Source organism: Ictalurus furcatus, chromosome 27 (assembly GCF_023375685.1).
Source record: "Ictalurus furcatus strain D&B chromosome 27, Billie_1.0, whole genome shotgun sequence".
NCBI classification, from domain to species: Eukaryota; Metazoa; Chordata; class Actinopteri; order Siluriformes; family Ictaluridae; genus Ictalurus; species Ictalurus furcatus.
The window spans coordinates 4257791-4273213 of record NC_071281.1 but is presented as its reverse complement, the minus strand read 5'-3'; the positions used below and the strand labels follow the sequence as shown (position 1 = coordinate 4273213).

At 42.4% G+C, this 15423-nt stretch overlaps 1 protein-coding gene across 4 annotated transcripts; it reads left to right on the top strand.

The window, feature by feature from the left end:
- Positions 1–4995: 4995 nt before the first annotated feature.
- Positions 4996–13459, top strand: mfsd6a (major facilitator superfamily domain containing 6a). Of its 4 annotated transcripts, XM_053617215.1 has the most exons (8): positions 4996–5282; positions 6449–7539; positions 7763–8307; positions 9201–9298; positions 10560–10721; positions 11224–11316; positions 11864–12147; positions 12934–13459. In XM_053617215.1, exons 2-8 carry the CDS (start codon positions 6469–6471, stop codon positions 13072–13074), a joined length of 2394 nt encoding a protein of 797 aa, XP_053473190.1. In that variant the 5' UTR covers positions 4996–5282; positions 6449–6468; the 3' UTR covers positions 13075–13459. The 4 variants fall into 4 exon arrangements, 2 of the variants coding, with proteins under 2 accessions (XP_053473190.1, XP_053473189.1); XM_053617214.1 differs by lacking the exon at positions 4996–5282 and having other exon boundaries at positions 5996–7539; XR_008384943.1 differs by lacking the exons at positions 4996–5282; positions 12934–13459 and having other exon boundaries at positions 5996–7539; positions 11224–11494; positions 11864–11995.
- Positions 13460–15423: the final 1964 nt, after the last annotated feature.

The following is a 15423-nucleotide window of genomic DNA, read 5'->3' as shown; positions in this document are numbered from 1 at the left end:
ATGTGTTGGACTTTTATCATTATAAATCACTTCACGAGGATGCACAAATTTTAGTCTTAATCTAGCCAAAAGGCCGAAGAGAACCCATACCTTCTGGAACCCCGCCACTGGCATGAACTCTAACCGCTACACCACCAAGGTTCAGACACCCCACATGTGTGTTGGACTTTTGTCATAAAAAAAATCACTTCATGAGGCCACAACAATTTTTAGTCTTTTTTTAGTCTTTTAGCCAAAAAGCTTCTATGTTTCGCCAAGAAACAGGAAGTTGTTATAACTCAAACACACAATGTCAAAATCTGCTCCAAACTTCACGTTTGATAAAAGTCCCAGCCTGAAGCGAACTTCATGCCAATATTCAGTTATACTCATAGTGCCACCTGCTGTCAACAGGAAGTGACATGGTTTTCACTGATGTATTCCAAGAAACATATATCCAGCAAATTCTAAACATGCTAGCAACATGTTAAAACATGCTCGCAACACTTAGCTATGTGCTAAAGTGTGCTATCACTGCTATTAAACAGGAAATTGTTATCACTCATGCATACAATGCCTAACCTTCCCAAAACTTCACGTTTGATACGAACCCTGGCCAGAAGACATCTACAGGCCAATATTAAGTTATAGTCATAGCGCGACCTGCTGGCAACAGGAAGTGCCATGTTTTACACTGTGATGCACTCCTAAATATGGTAAATGTGCTAACAACATGTTAGAAACCTGTTACACCATGCTAGCAACACTTCGCTGTACCAAACTTTACATATTTGATACGAATCCAGGCCTGAGGCTACATACTTTCCAATATTCAGTTATAGTTCCAGCGCCACCTGCTGGCAACATGAACTGACATGTTTTACACCAACTCAGATATACAATGTTCAATCTGCACCAAACTTCGCGTCTTAATAATAATAATAATAATAATAATAATAATAATAATAATAATAAACTTTATGACAACAAATGAGTTAATCAGTTTTTCAGCTACAGTGAAGTTTAGCATAGGGTGCAGTCTTGCAATATTTCTGAGGTGAATAAAGGATGCTTTAAGAGTGCTCTATACAAAAGAATCAAATGTAAGGCTGGTATCAAAAATTACTCCAAGGTTCCTCATTTTACTTGGAGTCTCTAGAACAGAGCCTTCAACAAACAGAGACAGTGGACCAGCTTTGAGAATTTGCTTACAGGAACCTACAAGCATAACTTCGGATTTGCCGCTATTCAGGCACAGAAAATTATTATTCATCCACGTTTTTACCACAGAAATACAGTCAGAAAGAAAACAAACATCAAGGTTTTCAGCAGATTATGAGTGTATGAATGTAGATTTGGGTATCGTCGGCATAAAAGTGATAAGGGAGGCCGAGCGATCGCAGCAGATGCCCGAGTGGAGATAAATAAATATTGAAAAGTAAAGGGCCTAAAACTGATCCCTGAGGAACACCAGTGAGCACAGCGCTAGTGTCAGACCTGTAACCACCCATAGAAATAAACTGGGAACGGTCAGTAAAATAGGATTTAAACCAGTTTAAAACTGTCCCCGACACACCAAAAACACTTTCAAGGTGGGTAAGTAAAAGACCATGATCCACAATATCGAAGGAAGCTTTAATATCAAGAAGGATGAGAATGGAAGTAGCTCCAGAATCAGAGGCCATCAACAAGTCATTGGTTACTTTGACCAACGCCGTTTCATTACTGTGAAATTTACGAAAACCTGACTGAAGGGGTTCAAAGACGTTATTAATTGTAAGATGATTACATAATTGAGAGGCAAAACTGAAGATTTGAGATGGGACAAAAAATTTTAAAATTATCCAGGGCAGCGTTTTCCTTCTTTGGTACAAGTGTAACAGCAGCAATCTTTAGTACTGCTGGAACGACCCCAGTCTCCAATGATTCATTTATAATACAGAGGATAGCAGGGCACCAAAAATCAAAGCAAGATTTAAATAGGCTTGTGGGAATAGGATCAAGCCAGCAAGTGGTCGATTTCATGCTGGATACCTCCCTTGTGAGAGCCTCAGAATCAAGCAGTGAGAAATGAGTGAAAGAAACACCAGTGAACCCAGATGGACGAAGGAGTGAAGTGGCACAGTCAGGTGTAACAGAAATTTGTCATTATACCAGGGAGCAGAGCGGGCGAATGTAACCTTACATGACCTTAGGGGGGCGAAAGAGTCAAGATTAGTAGAATAAGAAGAAGAAGAGCAGAATTTAACTGTAGAACTTTCACCTCCAGCGATGAGGGATGAACATCGCTTGAGGTGGAAACAGCCGAATTGGAGAAAACTGTCTGATCGATAGACTTCCACTTCCGGAAAGTTACTGATCGGATGGTAGGCTCACTTGGATGATACAGTTCCAGATTAGAGAAGACAGCTGAATGACCTGACAGTCCAATGTCAACAGATGAAATCTGCGATACAAACGAGCCATTTGCAATCACAAGATCCAGGGAATGACCCTTGTTATGAGTCGGGTCAGTTACAAACCATGTGAAGTTAAAATAATCAAGTAGTGACAGAAATTCCTTCACCGTCACAGAGTCACTCCGATCCACATGAATGTTAAATTAGAATTCTGTGGAACTTCGTCCTCAACAGTCAGTACGGACAACAATATTCCGATATTAACCCGATTTAGACAATACTCTGACTAGGAAACTACTATGTAAACGGCAATTTTTTTATTACTTTAATCCGACTAAAGTCATACTCGAAGTAAACACAAATGGAATTAACACGTGTGGCGTATTCCTATTTTAGTTTCAGACACAGCCCACGGTTTCAAGCAGTCGTCTATTAGTACGTATAGCGTGACAAAAAATTAACTGCACTTGAAGCTTTCATAAAATTAAAAATGAAACAACTAAAATTGTATACGGTTCCATAACGAAGACGAACTGTATGTTAATACGTGAAATTCTGGAGGGAACGTCAGACGGCGTGGTGCGGGGACGTAATGACGTGTGCCCTTAAACGATGTACATTCTATAACATGTGAAACAGGGACATGAAAGGAATATTCTAAAAGCGACTCATGTAAACACCTTAATCAGAATGTTATACGTCATATTTCAAATCAGGTCAATAATTAGATTACTGCTGTCCATGTAAACGTAGTCATTGACAGGAAGTCAGCAAACTCTGACATAAAAGCTGCATGTGTCTTAGCCTTAGGTGGTTTATAGACTATCGCAATGATGGTAGATATAGGAGCAGAAATACACAAGACCAGGCATTCAAATGATGGAAACTGGGGAGCTTATAGTGAACTTCAGTTACAATAATGCCTCCGCCTCTGCCAGATAACCTGTGGAAATCTAATACTCCAAAGCCTGCTGGAGTGATCTGGCTAAACAGGAGCCCATCATTTTCTTTATGCCAGGTTTTGTTTAAAAACAACAAGTCCAGTTTTTTATCCGTAGGAAAATCCGATAAAGCAGCGCCTTGTTATTCACGGACCGCATAAACCAGGCGACAATGGTTTAACAGGGAATCGATATTAAATTACTGTGATCAACACCTGTATGAAACAGTTTGTTGGCCTTACGTCGACAGGTAGGGACAAAGATGTTAGGAGAGGATGAGACAGCAAAACTGCTCCTCAAACCCCGATGGACATATAGTTTAGGATGTAGCAATCCAGAGTTTGTAAGAGTCTTTGGTAAGACAATAAGAGCTCTGTTTTAAATTCAGAAGCTGGCGTGTAGTGTACTTTAAGGCCATGGTCATTAAGTGCACACTCACAGCCGGACCGAGGCGTTGATTCCGCGTTGCATGCTGCAGGCTGTTCCAGGTGGAACACAGAAGTACAAACAACAGTCCAAAGTATATAAAATGGCACCACCACATCGCGACCGTAGGGGCAGTGAAAACAATGTAACTTAAATAAACAAACAACGGTGACAGGAGCGACAGCGTACCCTGTCAACCTAAACCGTTATGTACTGAACTATAGAGCTGATTCAGACGCATCAATTTTTGTACAAAACCTGGCCTGAGGCTCTCTACATTCAGTTATAGTCATATGCTGCCAACATGAAATGACATGTTTTACACTGACGTGTTACTAGCAACATATCAAAAAAATATGCCAGCAATTCTCTAAACGTGCAAGCAATATGCTAGCAACACTTAGCTAAGTGCTAAAGCGTGCTATTACTGCTGTTTAACAGGAAGTTGTTACAACTCAAGCATACGATGCCTAATCTTCCCAAAACTTCATATGTTTGATAAGAGTCCTGGCCTGAGACACCTACATGCCAATATTCAGTTATAGCGCCACCTGCTGCCAACAGGAAATGACATGATTTACATTGTGATACACTCCTAACAACATACATACAAGTGCTAAAAAGTGCTAAATAAAATGGAATGGAATTCCCCTGGCAGAGCAGACCCAACATGCACCTGGGTGCGAGGGCCCGCTCATCGCTGCTTGCAGCTTTAATTATTATTATTATTATTAATAATAATAATAATAATAATAATAGTAGTAGCACTAATAGTGTTTATAAATAAAATAACTACAACTGTATTATTATTATTATTATTATTATTAGTAGTAGTAGTAGTAGTAGTAGTAGTATTTATAAATAAAAATAACTACAATTATATTATTAGGCTATTATTAGTATTATTAATAGTAGTAGTACTAATAGTATTTATAAATAAAATAATTACAACTGTATTATCATTATTATTATTATTAGTAGTAGTAGTAGTAGTAGTAGTAGTATTTACAAATAAAAAATAACTACAACGATATTATTAGGCTATTATTATTATTATTGTTATTATTATTATTATTATTAGTAGTAGTAGTAGTAGTATTTATAAATAAAAAATAACTACAACGATATTATTAGGCTATTATTATTAGTAGTAGTGGTTGATATGTCACAGCTCCACCCCATCGGCTACTTCCGTGTTTTTGTTTCTGTTCCAAGCCCCGCCCACATGACAGTAGCTCTTTTACGCAGCACGCGCGCAGGTGGACGTTTGCTCTACACCGGGAAATGCGTTAAGGGAAGGAAAGAGACCGCCGGAGATTATTATTAACATTATTTAAAAATGGACGGGCGACGGAGTGAGGTTTAGACCCGTGTTAAGGTAAAGACCTTAACATCATCCTTAGTGTCTGTGTGAGGTGCGGAGGAGAAGGAGAAAGAGAAACCGGTGTAAAAAATGGCAGCTCGGAGTTGACTTTTCAAACCGGCGGATGACACCTGAGGCAACAACACCGGCAAACTTTTCACCGAGAAGCCTGAGGTAATCTCCGTTACATTTATTATCCTGTTACAAGTATAATTCTCAACAAAATGTTTTTAAAATCTTCTCTTTTTCGACTTGAAACTATTCATCTATACTATACTATACTGGACCGTCGTTTTTTTTTGTTCTAATAAACCGTTCAAATCAGATTTTAAAGTAATTCCTAACTCCTAAATGATTCAAATATTAATATCTCGGTTTGTATGATCGTAATATTATCATTCTGAAAACAACTTTGTCGTCCAAAGTGTGTCATTACCAAGTGCTCTAAACGTCCTATTGGCTTGTAATACGCACTATTTTGTCGTACTGTATAGTACGCTAGTATGCGGCTGCAGGCGTAGTCATGGCGACCCGGCCTCTGGTGACGTTCTCCGTCCAGGTGTACTGTTTAGTGCGCTAGTGCGCATGCACTTCCGCAAATGTCGCGCTCGCGGAGACAGTGGCGTCATTGATGTCAGTGTCAGTCACGCCTCGGTTCCGAGCTAGTTTATTTTTAGCGTCTCTTTGTGCAGTGAGAATGGACTTTTCTATACGCCTTTTCTTAACCATCACCTTCTTAATCTATACTAATACAACGTATTAAACGTAATAACAACGTAATAAATGTAACGTTGTTGTTGTTGTTTTTTGTTAGGGTTATTAACTGTTTACTATGTTTTCTGACCCCCTCAGTCAGTTAAACCGATAAAGGCATCCATACCATAAAACTGAATAAAGATTAATAGTCTAAATCTCTTCACACTTCCCCACTGTTACACAACGAACATCCATGAGCATGAGTCTCGAATTGCGTCGTTACCGCTCTGATTTATTTATCAGTACACAAACAAAATCCCCTCTCATAGTACAGTGTTACCATAACAACCACGATTTCGTCACTGTCGATTTGATCACTGATAGTAGGAAAGTTTGCTCTGTAGCTAGAACGGTGGTTTTCCCACTGCCATGTTATGGTTTAGTAATTTGCATGTCGGACATGATTGGTGCAGATTCGATGAGCTGATTTTGTGACGTCACGGTTGGATGATGTTGTAAGAACTGGCACTGAAGAGGTTATTTTTTACCAGCTTGGTGTCCTTGATTTTTTTCCGTTTACTTTTTTGATCAGAAACTGGATATCTTCTTGTTGTTGTTTTTTTTTCTTTTCTTCTCTTCTTTAGGATTGTGTCATCTAAAGGCCATGGCGCACAACGACCGCGTTGCCATCCTGGACGACGACGAGGAAGAGCTGAAAAGGAACGAAGCTCTTTCTGACGACTTTAACCGCCTCCACTTGGAGGTCCACCAGAGTGACCCCACCTCAGTACCTCCACCCGAACCCGGTGACACCAACCTGGAAAAACCACCCGTTCCCTTCTCCGAACACCAACTGGGCTGCTGTGATCGCATGTTCCTCCGGATCAACCGCTACCTTCTGGTCTCCAAAGTGTTCTACTTCTTCTTCTACGCTGCCTACGGCTCGCTGCACCCTTTGCTAGCCGTGTTCTATAAGCAGCTGGGGATGAACCCTTTCCAGTCCGGCTTGGTAGTGGGGATCCGCTACTTTATCGAGTTCTGCAGCGCCCCATTTTGGGGCGTTGTGGCCGACCGGTACAGGAAAGGAAAGGCAGTGTTGGTGTTTTCCGTGTTCTGCTGGTTGGTGTTTAACTGTGGGATCGGGTTTGTGAAACCAGCTTCAGTGAGCTGTAGGTTGGAGAATCAGATCACAACTACTCCTTTGGCTACAACCGTAACTACCACTAATGGGACATTAGCGCCAGTGGTAGTTTTCACCAATGGGACTTTTAACTTAAATATGGCGTCCACCAGTGGGACTGTAGCGCCATCTGTAATTGCACCCAGTGGTACTGGAGCAACCACTTTATCTAATCCATCAGCTAATAACACTAGGCAGCGCAGAGACCTGATTGGACATTTCTCCAGTTTATTCCTGCTGTCGTCCAATCAGGAGTCGGCCTTCAGTTCTCAGCACAGAGTCCGACGAGACACTAATGTTAGCGTTAGCATGGCTTCAGCTGTCCAGACCACTACTGCAGGACCTGAGCAAACATTTACCACAGACGCTCAATCCACAGCCTCCAGTAACATGAGCTCTACCTCCACGCCTCCAAACCCCGGCACCACCACGACACCACCCAAACATACTTTCTACTACAACCCCGACCAAGTGGAGGCCATCTTCCTCCTAATCCTGCTGGTCGTCATCTTCGGAGAGTTCTTCAGCGCGCCTGCAGTCACCATTGTAGACACGGTGTGTATCGTAAACGTATGCCAATGTGAATTATGGGTATTCTGTATTCTCTAGGATACATCGTTCGTATGGCAAGCTATTGCAGTCTGTTGTGGGACTTATGAAAACTATGCTAAGTAATTAGCTTTATCTCACATTTCCGTGCATAATTTGTCTGTGCTAGTTAAGTTGATTAGCATTTCTGAAGCTAACTTCTCTGAATGCCTGATTTTCTTCCCCCCAGGTGACCCTGCAGTACCTGGGTACACACCGTGACCGCTATGGGCTGCAGAGGATGTGGGGTTCCTTGGGTTGGGGGTTGGCCATGCTCTCCGTGGGCATCTGGATCGACCACACCCGCATCTTCTACCCCATCGATGGCGACGGAGACTGCCCCCTGCCCAACTACAAGAACTATCAGATTGCCTTCATCGTCTTCGGTGTGTTCATGGCGGCAGCGCTAATTGTCTCCACGCAGTTCCAGTTTGAGCTGCAGCAGTCTGATGAGCAGGAAGGGAGCGAGACCGATCGGGCCTCCTCAGTTGGGATGGAGTTTCGCTACATGGAGCTGTTGCGGCTTCTGTGCGGTGTGCGCTACAGCACCGTGCTGTTCGTCGCCTGGTTCATGGGCTTCGGGTATGGCTTTGTCTTCACGTTCCTCTACTGGCACCTGCAGGACCTGAACGGCACGCCCACGCTGTTCGGAGTGTGCTCAATCCTGAGCCACCTGTCCGAGCTAGCCGCCTACTTCACCAGCCACAAACTGATCGAGCTGGTGGGTCATATAAGGTCAGTATGAGGTCAGTGTAATGTCAGTGTAATAAATAATTTAGTATAGAACTTTTCATTATTTCATACTTATTCCTGCTTTTTTGTCTGTCTGTCTGTCTGTCTAATTCACTTCTCTTTGTGACCAGCAGGGTGCTGTACATTGATCTGGCATGTAACACAGCATACCTACATTCCTGTCTGACTTTCTGTCTGTCTGCCTTGATGTCTGACTTTCTGTCTGTCTGCCTTCCTGTGTGCCTTTCTGTCTGCCTTCCTGTCTACCTTCCTGTCTGCCTTCCTGTCTGCCTTCCTGTCTGTCTGCCTTCCTGTCTGACTTTCTGTCTGTCTTCCTTCCTGTGTGCCTTTCTGTACGCCTTCCTGTCTACCTTCCTGTCTGCCTTCCTGTCTGTCTGCCTTCCTGTCTGACTTTCTGTCTGTCTTCCTTCCTGTGTGCCTTTCTGTACGCCTTCCTGTCTACCTTCCTGTCTGCCTTCCTGTCTGCCTTCCTGTCTGTCTGCCTTCCTGTCTGACTTTCTGTCTGTCTTCCTTCCTGTGTGCCTTTCTGTACGCCTTCCTGTCTACCTTCCTGTCTGCCTTCCTGTCTGTCTGCCTTCCTGTCTGACTTTCTGTCTGTCTGTCTTCCTGTGTGCCTTTCTGTCTGCCTTCCTGTCTACCTTCCTGTCTGCCTTCCTGTCTGACTTTCTGTCTGTCTGCCTTCCTCCACCTTTCTATCTCTCTGCTTTCCTCCGCCTTTCTGCCTGTCTGCCTGTCTATCTCCCTGCCTGTCTGTCTGTCTGCCTATAATGCAAAGTGGTGCATATGGCTAAAGTGAATGTAGTATGCAGTGTTTCACGCTGTACAGTATTTAGCTCTTGTGTTTTTACTTGCGTGTGTATGTGTGTGTCCATCAGGGTGCTGTATATCGGCCTGGCGTGTAACACAGCTCGCTATCTGTACATCTCGTACCTGAGCAACGCCTGGACTGTGCTGCCTATGGAGGTGCTGCAGGGTAAATCAGTCATACACAATACAGCTCATAAAGAGTGTGTGTCTGTGTGTGTGTGTGTGTGTGTGATGAACAGGAATAAAGAGTGACCTTTGTAATTCTTCTCTGTTTTGTCTGGCTACTGGTTTTATTTTCCCCTCTGTTGCATGTCAGTGTATCTGTTGTGACTTCTCTCCTCCCCTTCGTTGGTTGCGATATGGTCGTTTTTTAATTTTTTTTTTATTTGTCTTTACTGGTTTTGTGAAAGTGATTTTGAGCTCAGGAAATGACCCGACCTAAATAAAACCATCTCTTGTTTTCATGACAGTAACAGTCGCTAGTCTGATCATGTGTGTGTTTAACAGGAAATGGCTCACTGATTGTTACACTTCAGTACCCTTACTGATCTTTCGGTTTTTAGCGTCTTTATGGATTGTAAGTTTTATTAATCCTGTATTAGATTTTTTTCAGGATGTACTGAGTCTGGACTTTTATAAATGTTATTCATTATGATTTTGTTCCAGGATTAGTTAATTTTGTATTTATTGATTAATTGGTTTTCTTAAATCAGTATTTGCCGTAGGATTTATTGATTCTGGATCCATTATTACATTTATTGATCCTCAATTAAAAAAAAAAAAAGATTGACTGATTCTGGATTAATTTCAGGATCGATTTTTCTGAATTTGTTCTCGGATGTATCGACTCTGGAAGTGATGTAGGATTTCGTAATTTAGTATTTATTAGCAGTTGGATTTATTGAGTCTGGATTTTATTTTAACAGGATTTATTTATTCTGGATTAACTGTAAGATTTATTCATCCTAGATTTATTACAGAGTTGTTTTTTATTATTCTGGATTAATTGTCGGAGTTTTGGTGTTAAAATAGAGCTCTCGCTATACATCTGTCTCTATCTCTCTCTCTCTCTCTCTCTCTCTCTCTGTCTGTCTGTCTGTCTGGAGTGACGCGAATACTCTTTATCTTAACTCTCCTAGTCTGTAGCCCAAAAAAATGCAGACTGTAGAGTTTTGAAAGAACTCGTTGGAGCAGGATTGCACGTCTGCTTGACGGCTAGCAACCTGCTGTAGATATTTACGTTACACCTGTACACAATGTGTGCACTAACAACAATGGAAGAACAAAATACTCTTAATAAAGCAGAAAATGACCACTGATGATGATCACTTATACATAGTATAGTGTAAGACATTACAGTTGTGTACGCTAGGTAGACACGATTTAGACACTGATTGTGTGTGTGTGTGTGTGTGTGTGTGTTGCAGGCGTGACCCACGCTGCAGTGTGGGCGGCGTGTATCTCATACCTCAGCGCCGCTGTACCCCCCGCGCTCCGCACCTCGGCTCAGGGAATCTTACAGGGTCTCCACCTCGGCCTGGGCAGAGGCTGCGGCGCCATGCTGGGGGGCATCCTGGCCAACGACTTTGGTACGAACACCAAGCATCCCACTCTCTCTCTCTCTCTCTCACACACACACACACTAAAACACAATTTCTGTGATGCCAGCGCAGGAAGACACCCTCAGAAGATGTTCAGAACAGAAACCTGATTACACGAGACTCATTTCTATTTCTGACGCAGCCGGAGGACATGAAGGAGGCTTTTCCTTTTAATTAACTGGAATGAACTTTAATTTAGAGCGAATGTGGGAGGTTTTCTCTTGAGGAACTGAGAGGAACAGCGCACTGGAGATTTTTTTTACAGGTGTTTATGAGAGAAAATATTTGATCAGCGTAAGTGATTAAGAGTGTGTAGCAAGTTTGAAGATGTTTATAATAATAAAGTTTGTTGTGAATTTGTTATTAAGCCGCATGTCGTACATGTCATGTTTTTTTTTTTTGTTTTTTTTAAGTTTTAACTCTCTGGTTTAAGAAAGAATAGCAGATTTAGACACTAAGTGTGTGTGTGTGTGTGTGTGTGTGTGTGCAGGCCCCGCTGAGACATTCAGGGGGATTGGAATGGCCTCACTCGTCATCCTCCTGCTCTTCGCCTTCATCCAGAGTGTCACTGAAAAGGGCGAGGGTAAGTGAGACAGAGAGAGAGAGACAGACAGCAAGAGAGACCGGGAGAGAGACACACTCACAGAAGGAGAAACAGAGAGAGAGAAAGGGACAGAGAAAGACAGACAGACAGAAGGAGAAAGAGAGAGAGATGAAGAGAAGGAGAGAGAGAGAGACAAACAGACAGAAGGAGAAAGAGAGTATGACAGAGAGGCTTATGTCAGTCTCAGAAAATATCCAAAAAAAAATATATTATTCATAAATCTTGTAAACTTTATAACATGGTTTATAACATGATTAATACCGTATTGTGCTGCTTGTAAAAGTGGCTCATGTGAATACAGCGATTTAGTTGTCTGACTGTGTGCTAATTAATTCTCAATAACTAATTAACGTAGCAGTTGAACATAATAAACCGACTCTTTCTACCCAGTCGTTGCTGGTCTGAAAGGGAGAGTGTGTCAGATTACAGTGCATTGTGGGTCGTCTCGCTCCCTCAGTCCTCATTAATGAGCAGAGCTGATCCGATCTGATAACGAGTCCAAACAGTCCCTGTCTCCACCCCACAGAGGATAAGATGCTGGCCGAGAACATCCCTGTCCCCTCCAGCCCGGTCCCCATAGCAACCATAGACCTGATGCCGAACTCCGAGGTCGTGACCCCAAGCGTCCACCAGGATCCCACGCGTCTGGCCCGGAAAACACGGCACCAGGAGGAGCAGGAGGACGGCGCCAAACCCGCCTGGGCTCACAGTGTGTCTCCGTGGGTCACCATCGCCTTCGCCATTGTCCAGATCAGAGAGCTGATCGTCATGAAGAAGACGCACACGCACACCGAGGTCCAGCCTCTACAGGTACAGCAGGGCATTGTGGGTAATAACCAGACCAGGGCTATTATTTATCGCGTTTATTCATGTGTGTTCTCGGCTTGTCTTTCATGCCTTCCTCAGAAGGAGCGAGGTAAGTGTGTGATGTGATATTTATAAAAGAATGCATACATAAGTATTTACCCCCCGGAACCTAGTCTGTATGTTATGAATCTACACAAACTAGTCCATAACATTCATAATATGCAGGGACAGAAAATATAGTTTGTAAAATTATTTAGAAAAAAAAGAAAAGAAGTTATAATTCATAGGTTAGTTCATTCACCCCCGTCAGTTGCTGTGAAACCCTTAAATTAGTTCCGTTACCATCCAAACGAGAGGACACGTGTGTCATTAAAGTGTCACTTGATGTTAGTATAAATACACCAGATTCTGGAAGAGCTCAGAGTTTGTTACCTAAACAAACAGCATCATGAAGACCAAGGAGGGATCAAAACAAGTGCAGGACACAGTTCTGGAAAAGTATTTTTGTAAAGAATACGGCACAGCCGTGCCTAGAGGAGGCCGTCCAGCAACATTCAGCGAGCAGGTCAAAGAGGGGATTAGTCAGAAAAGCAACAAAGCGGCTAAAGGTATTACTTAAAGTACTATATGATACTACCACCACCAGTCTTCACGCTGTGGATGGTGTTCCAGGTTGTAACACTAAATAATGGAGAAAAGTTCATTTTCATGTCACTTTTTGATTTTGATAACGAGCTTTTTTGTAGTTGTTGTTGTTATTTAGAATAAATGTGTTCTCTTTCTCTCTAGGACCCAGATAGCTGTCCTCCGAACTCACAGGATGAGAATTTCCCTCCCGGTTCTTATGAGAGCGCAGCGCAGGCCGAAGATTCTCCCAATGGAACACACACCCTGCCGGACAGGGCGTTGTCTCTGGGGGCCTCCACATGAACAAAGCATTCTCCCTCTCTTTCTCTCTCTGTCTCTCACACACACACACACTCACACATAGACTCCATAATGACCATGGAGGACTTAAAAAAAAAATTTATAGCAATGATTTTTAAAATAGAGAGTGTGTAGTGTGCCGATAATCACTTACACAAACCGATTGCGATATTCAGAAACGTTATAATTTCATCACGATAATATCGTAAACCATGCTAAAAGAATAAGGTAAGATAATTATTGAGATATGACAGTCAGTATTTGTGTGTGGCTGTAAGTTATTTTCTGTATTTGAATGTCTGATATCATTTAAAGAATGATGGCTTTGGTTACTGATTATTGTCATAAACACTGAATACATCATTGTTTTAATTTATTAATAATCTGTTTTTTTATTATTATTATTATTGCTTTCCTGCAACAGCGGTCGATAAGTTCCAGTCGAGGTTGATTTGTTGTACTGTTTCATTACACACACACACACACACACACACACACACACACACACTTGCACAGAGTTTCATTAATGTTTACACCACAGTGGTGTTGAATTCTGGATTTGGTCAGAAGGTGTTGAATAATTTTCTATAACAGCAGCTCTCATGGTTTATATTAACACGCGCAGTTTGGTTTAATTCGTTCTGGTTTCTATAGTAACAGCTCATTCGCAGGGACTCGTACAGCGGACGCTCCACATAAACGAATTAGAAACATCGTTAATCTGTTGAAGGAGGTGTTTGTTTAACCTTGACGGAAGGAGTCTCCAGTGTCGGCGCTTTGTAACAGTCAGAGGTAAAGCTGTAACTTTTTTTTTTAAGTTTTCTGACATCTTCAGGACAGAGGAGTTTACGCTTTTGTGGTTTCACGGTCTGTGACGAGCTGCGTTTCGGGAGAGAAATAAAGAGAGCGTCTGGTGAGGGTGAGGTGACCGTTTATAGCTTCTATAATGTAAGTGGCAACAGCAACTAACCTGTTTGACGTTCCACAACATTATGTAACTATAAAATGGTTAATTGAAAAAGTAAGATGTTCTTTAATAAGTAAAAAATTGTAATCGTTGTAAATCCGTCTCAGATTTACTTTAATGGCGCAATCAGTAATGACTCACTTTGCAGACGTCAACACTATTTTGTAATAAAGACATACAGAATAATTCGGAGATGGTACGTGTGTGTGTTTTCATCAACGGGTACGAATCAGCCCTCTCATGTTGGCTTTTGAAGCCTGATGCTCAAGACAGAAAATCTGAAAAGAAGCAGTCGACTCCCTGTTTAGAGTGTGTAGTAGGATTGTAGGAGTTCAGTCCAGTCTCAAGACATTATTGAGACATATATGTCCTCGGTCATGATGGAGAGTTTGTCTTTTCTTACGCAAGTTTGATGAGAAGTAATTCGTTCTCCCAGGAAACAGGCCAGTCACTGGGACGATGCACGAACGAGGTCACGTTGAAGTGAAGACTTGGCCTCAAAAAGGAATTGATGCTCTTGACTCAGTCTCACTTGTATTTAACCCCCTTAAGACTTAATCTGGATCTGATCTAGGCTAGTCCTGCTCTCGAATGTCGAGAATGTCTCCATCAAGACCAGAATCCGCCTTTTCCAGATGCTGATCCTGGCAGTTCTCTTGTACGGATCAGAAACGTGGATTTCTGCTCAAACCAGAGCTGAACAAACTCGAGCTTTTCCAAACGCGATGTCAGATCTTGGGTGTTTCCCTTCGTGATGGATTCCGCAACGACACCGTCCTCCAGACAAGATGCGGCATCCAGCCGGCGATCGGAGAGACGATTCAGTCGGGGCGGCTGAGATGGTTTGCGCACGTCTGCCGAATGAGCACCACCCGTATACCGTATTACTTTTTCTGGCGGCAACGACAGAGGACTAGAAGGTGCAAAGATCTGCGCCAAAGAAGACATGGTCCAAGCAAATCGAGGAGGACCTGAAAAACTACCGACTCCGTCTCCATGACACCAAGGCCATTGCCATGGATCGTAAAACATGGAAAGGCATCATGTGTGAATTTCGAAATCCAACAGCAGCGTACCGACTCCGGAGGCAACCCCACCCTGTCGCCCACTAGGGACCGAAGAAGTTCTGATCTCGAACTCACCAACATGGTCTCGACTACAACCCTGAATGTGTACTGAAGAATGGGTTACCAATCTGGAACACGCTACACCTCAGCACTCGACATTTCTGGACTATTTGTACAATGTTTCCTTTATTGTATGCACCAAATTACATCCTCACTCAAGTGCACAATTAATAACCAGTTCCAGACAAATAAAACTTTGATAGTTGTTTTTTTTTTTTTTACAAAGGTGTGGTGCTGTTTAAGCTCGGTGAGGTGAGC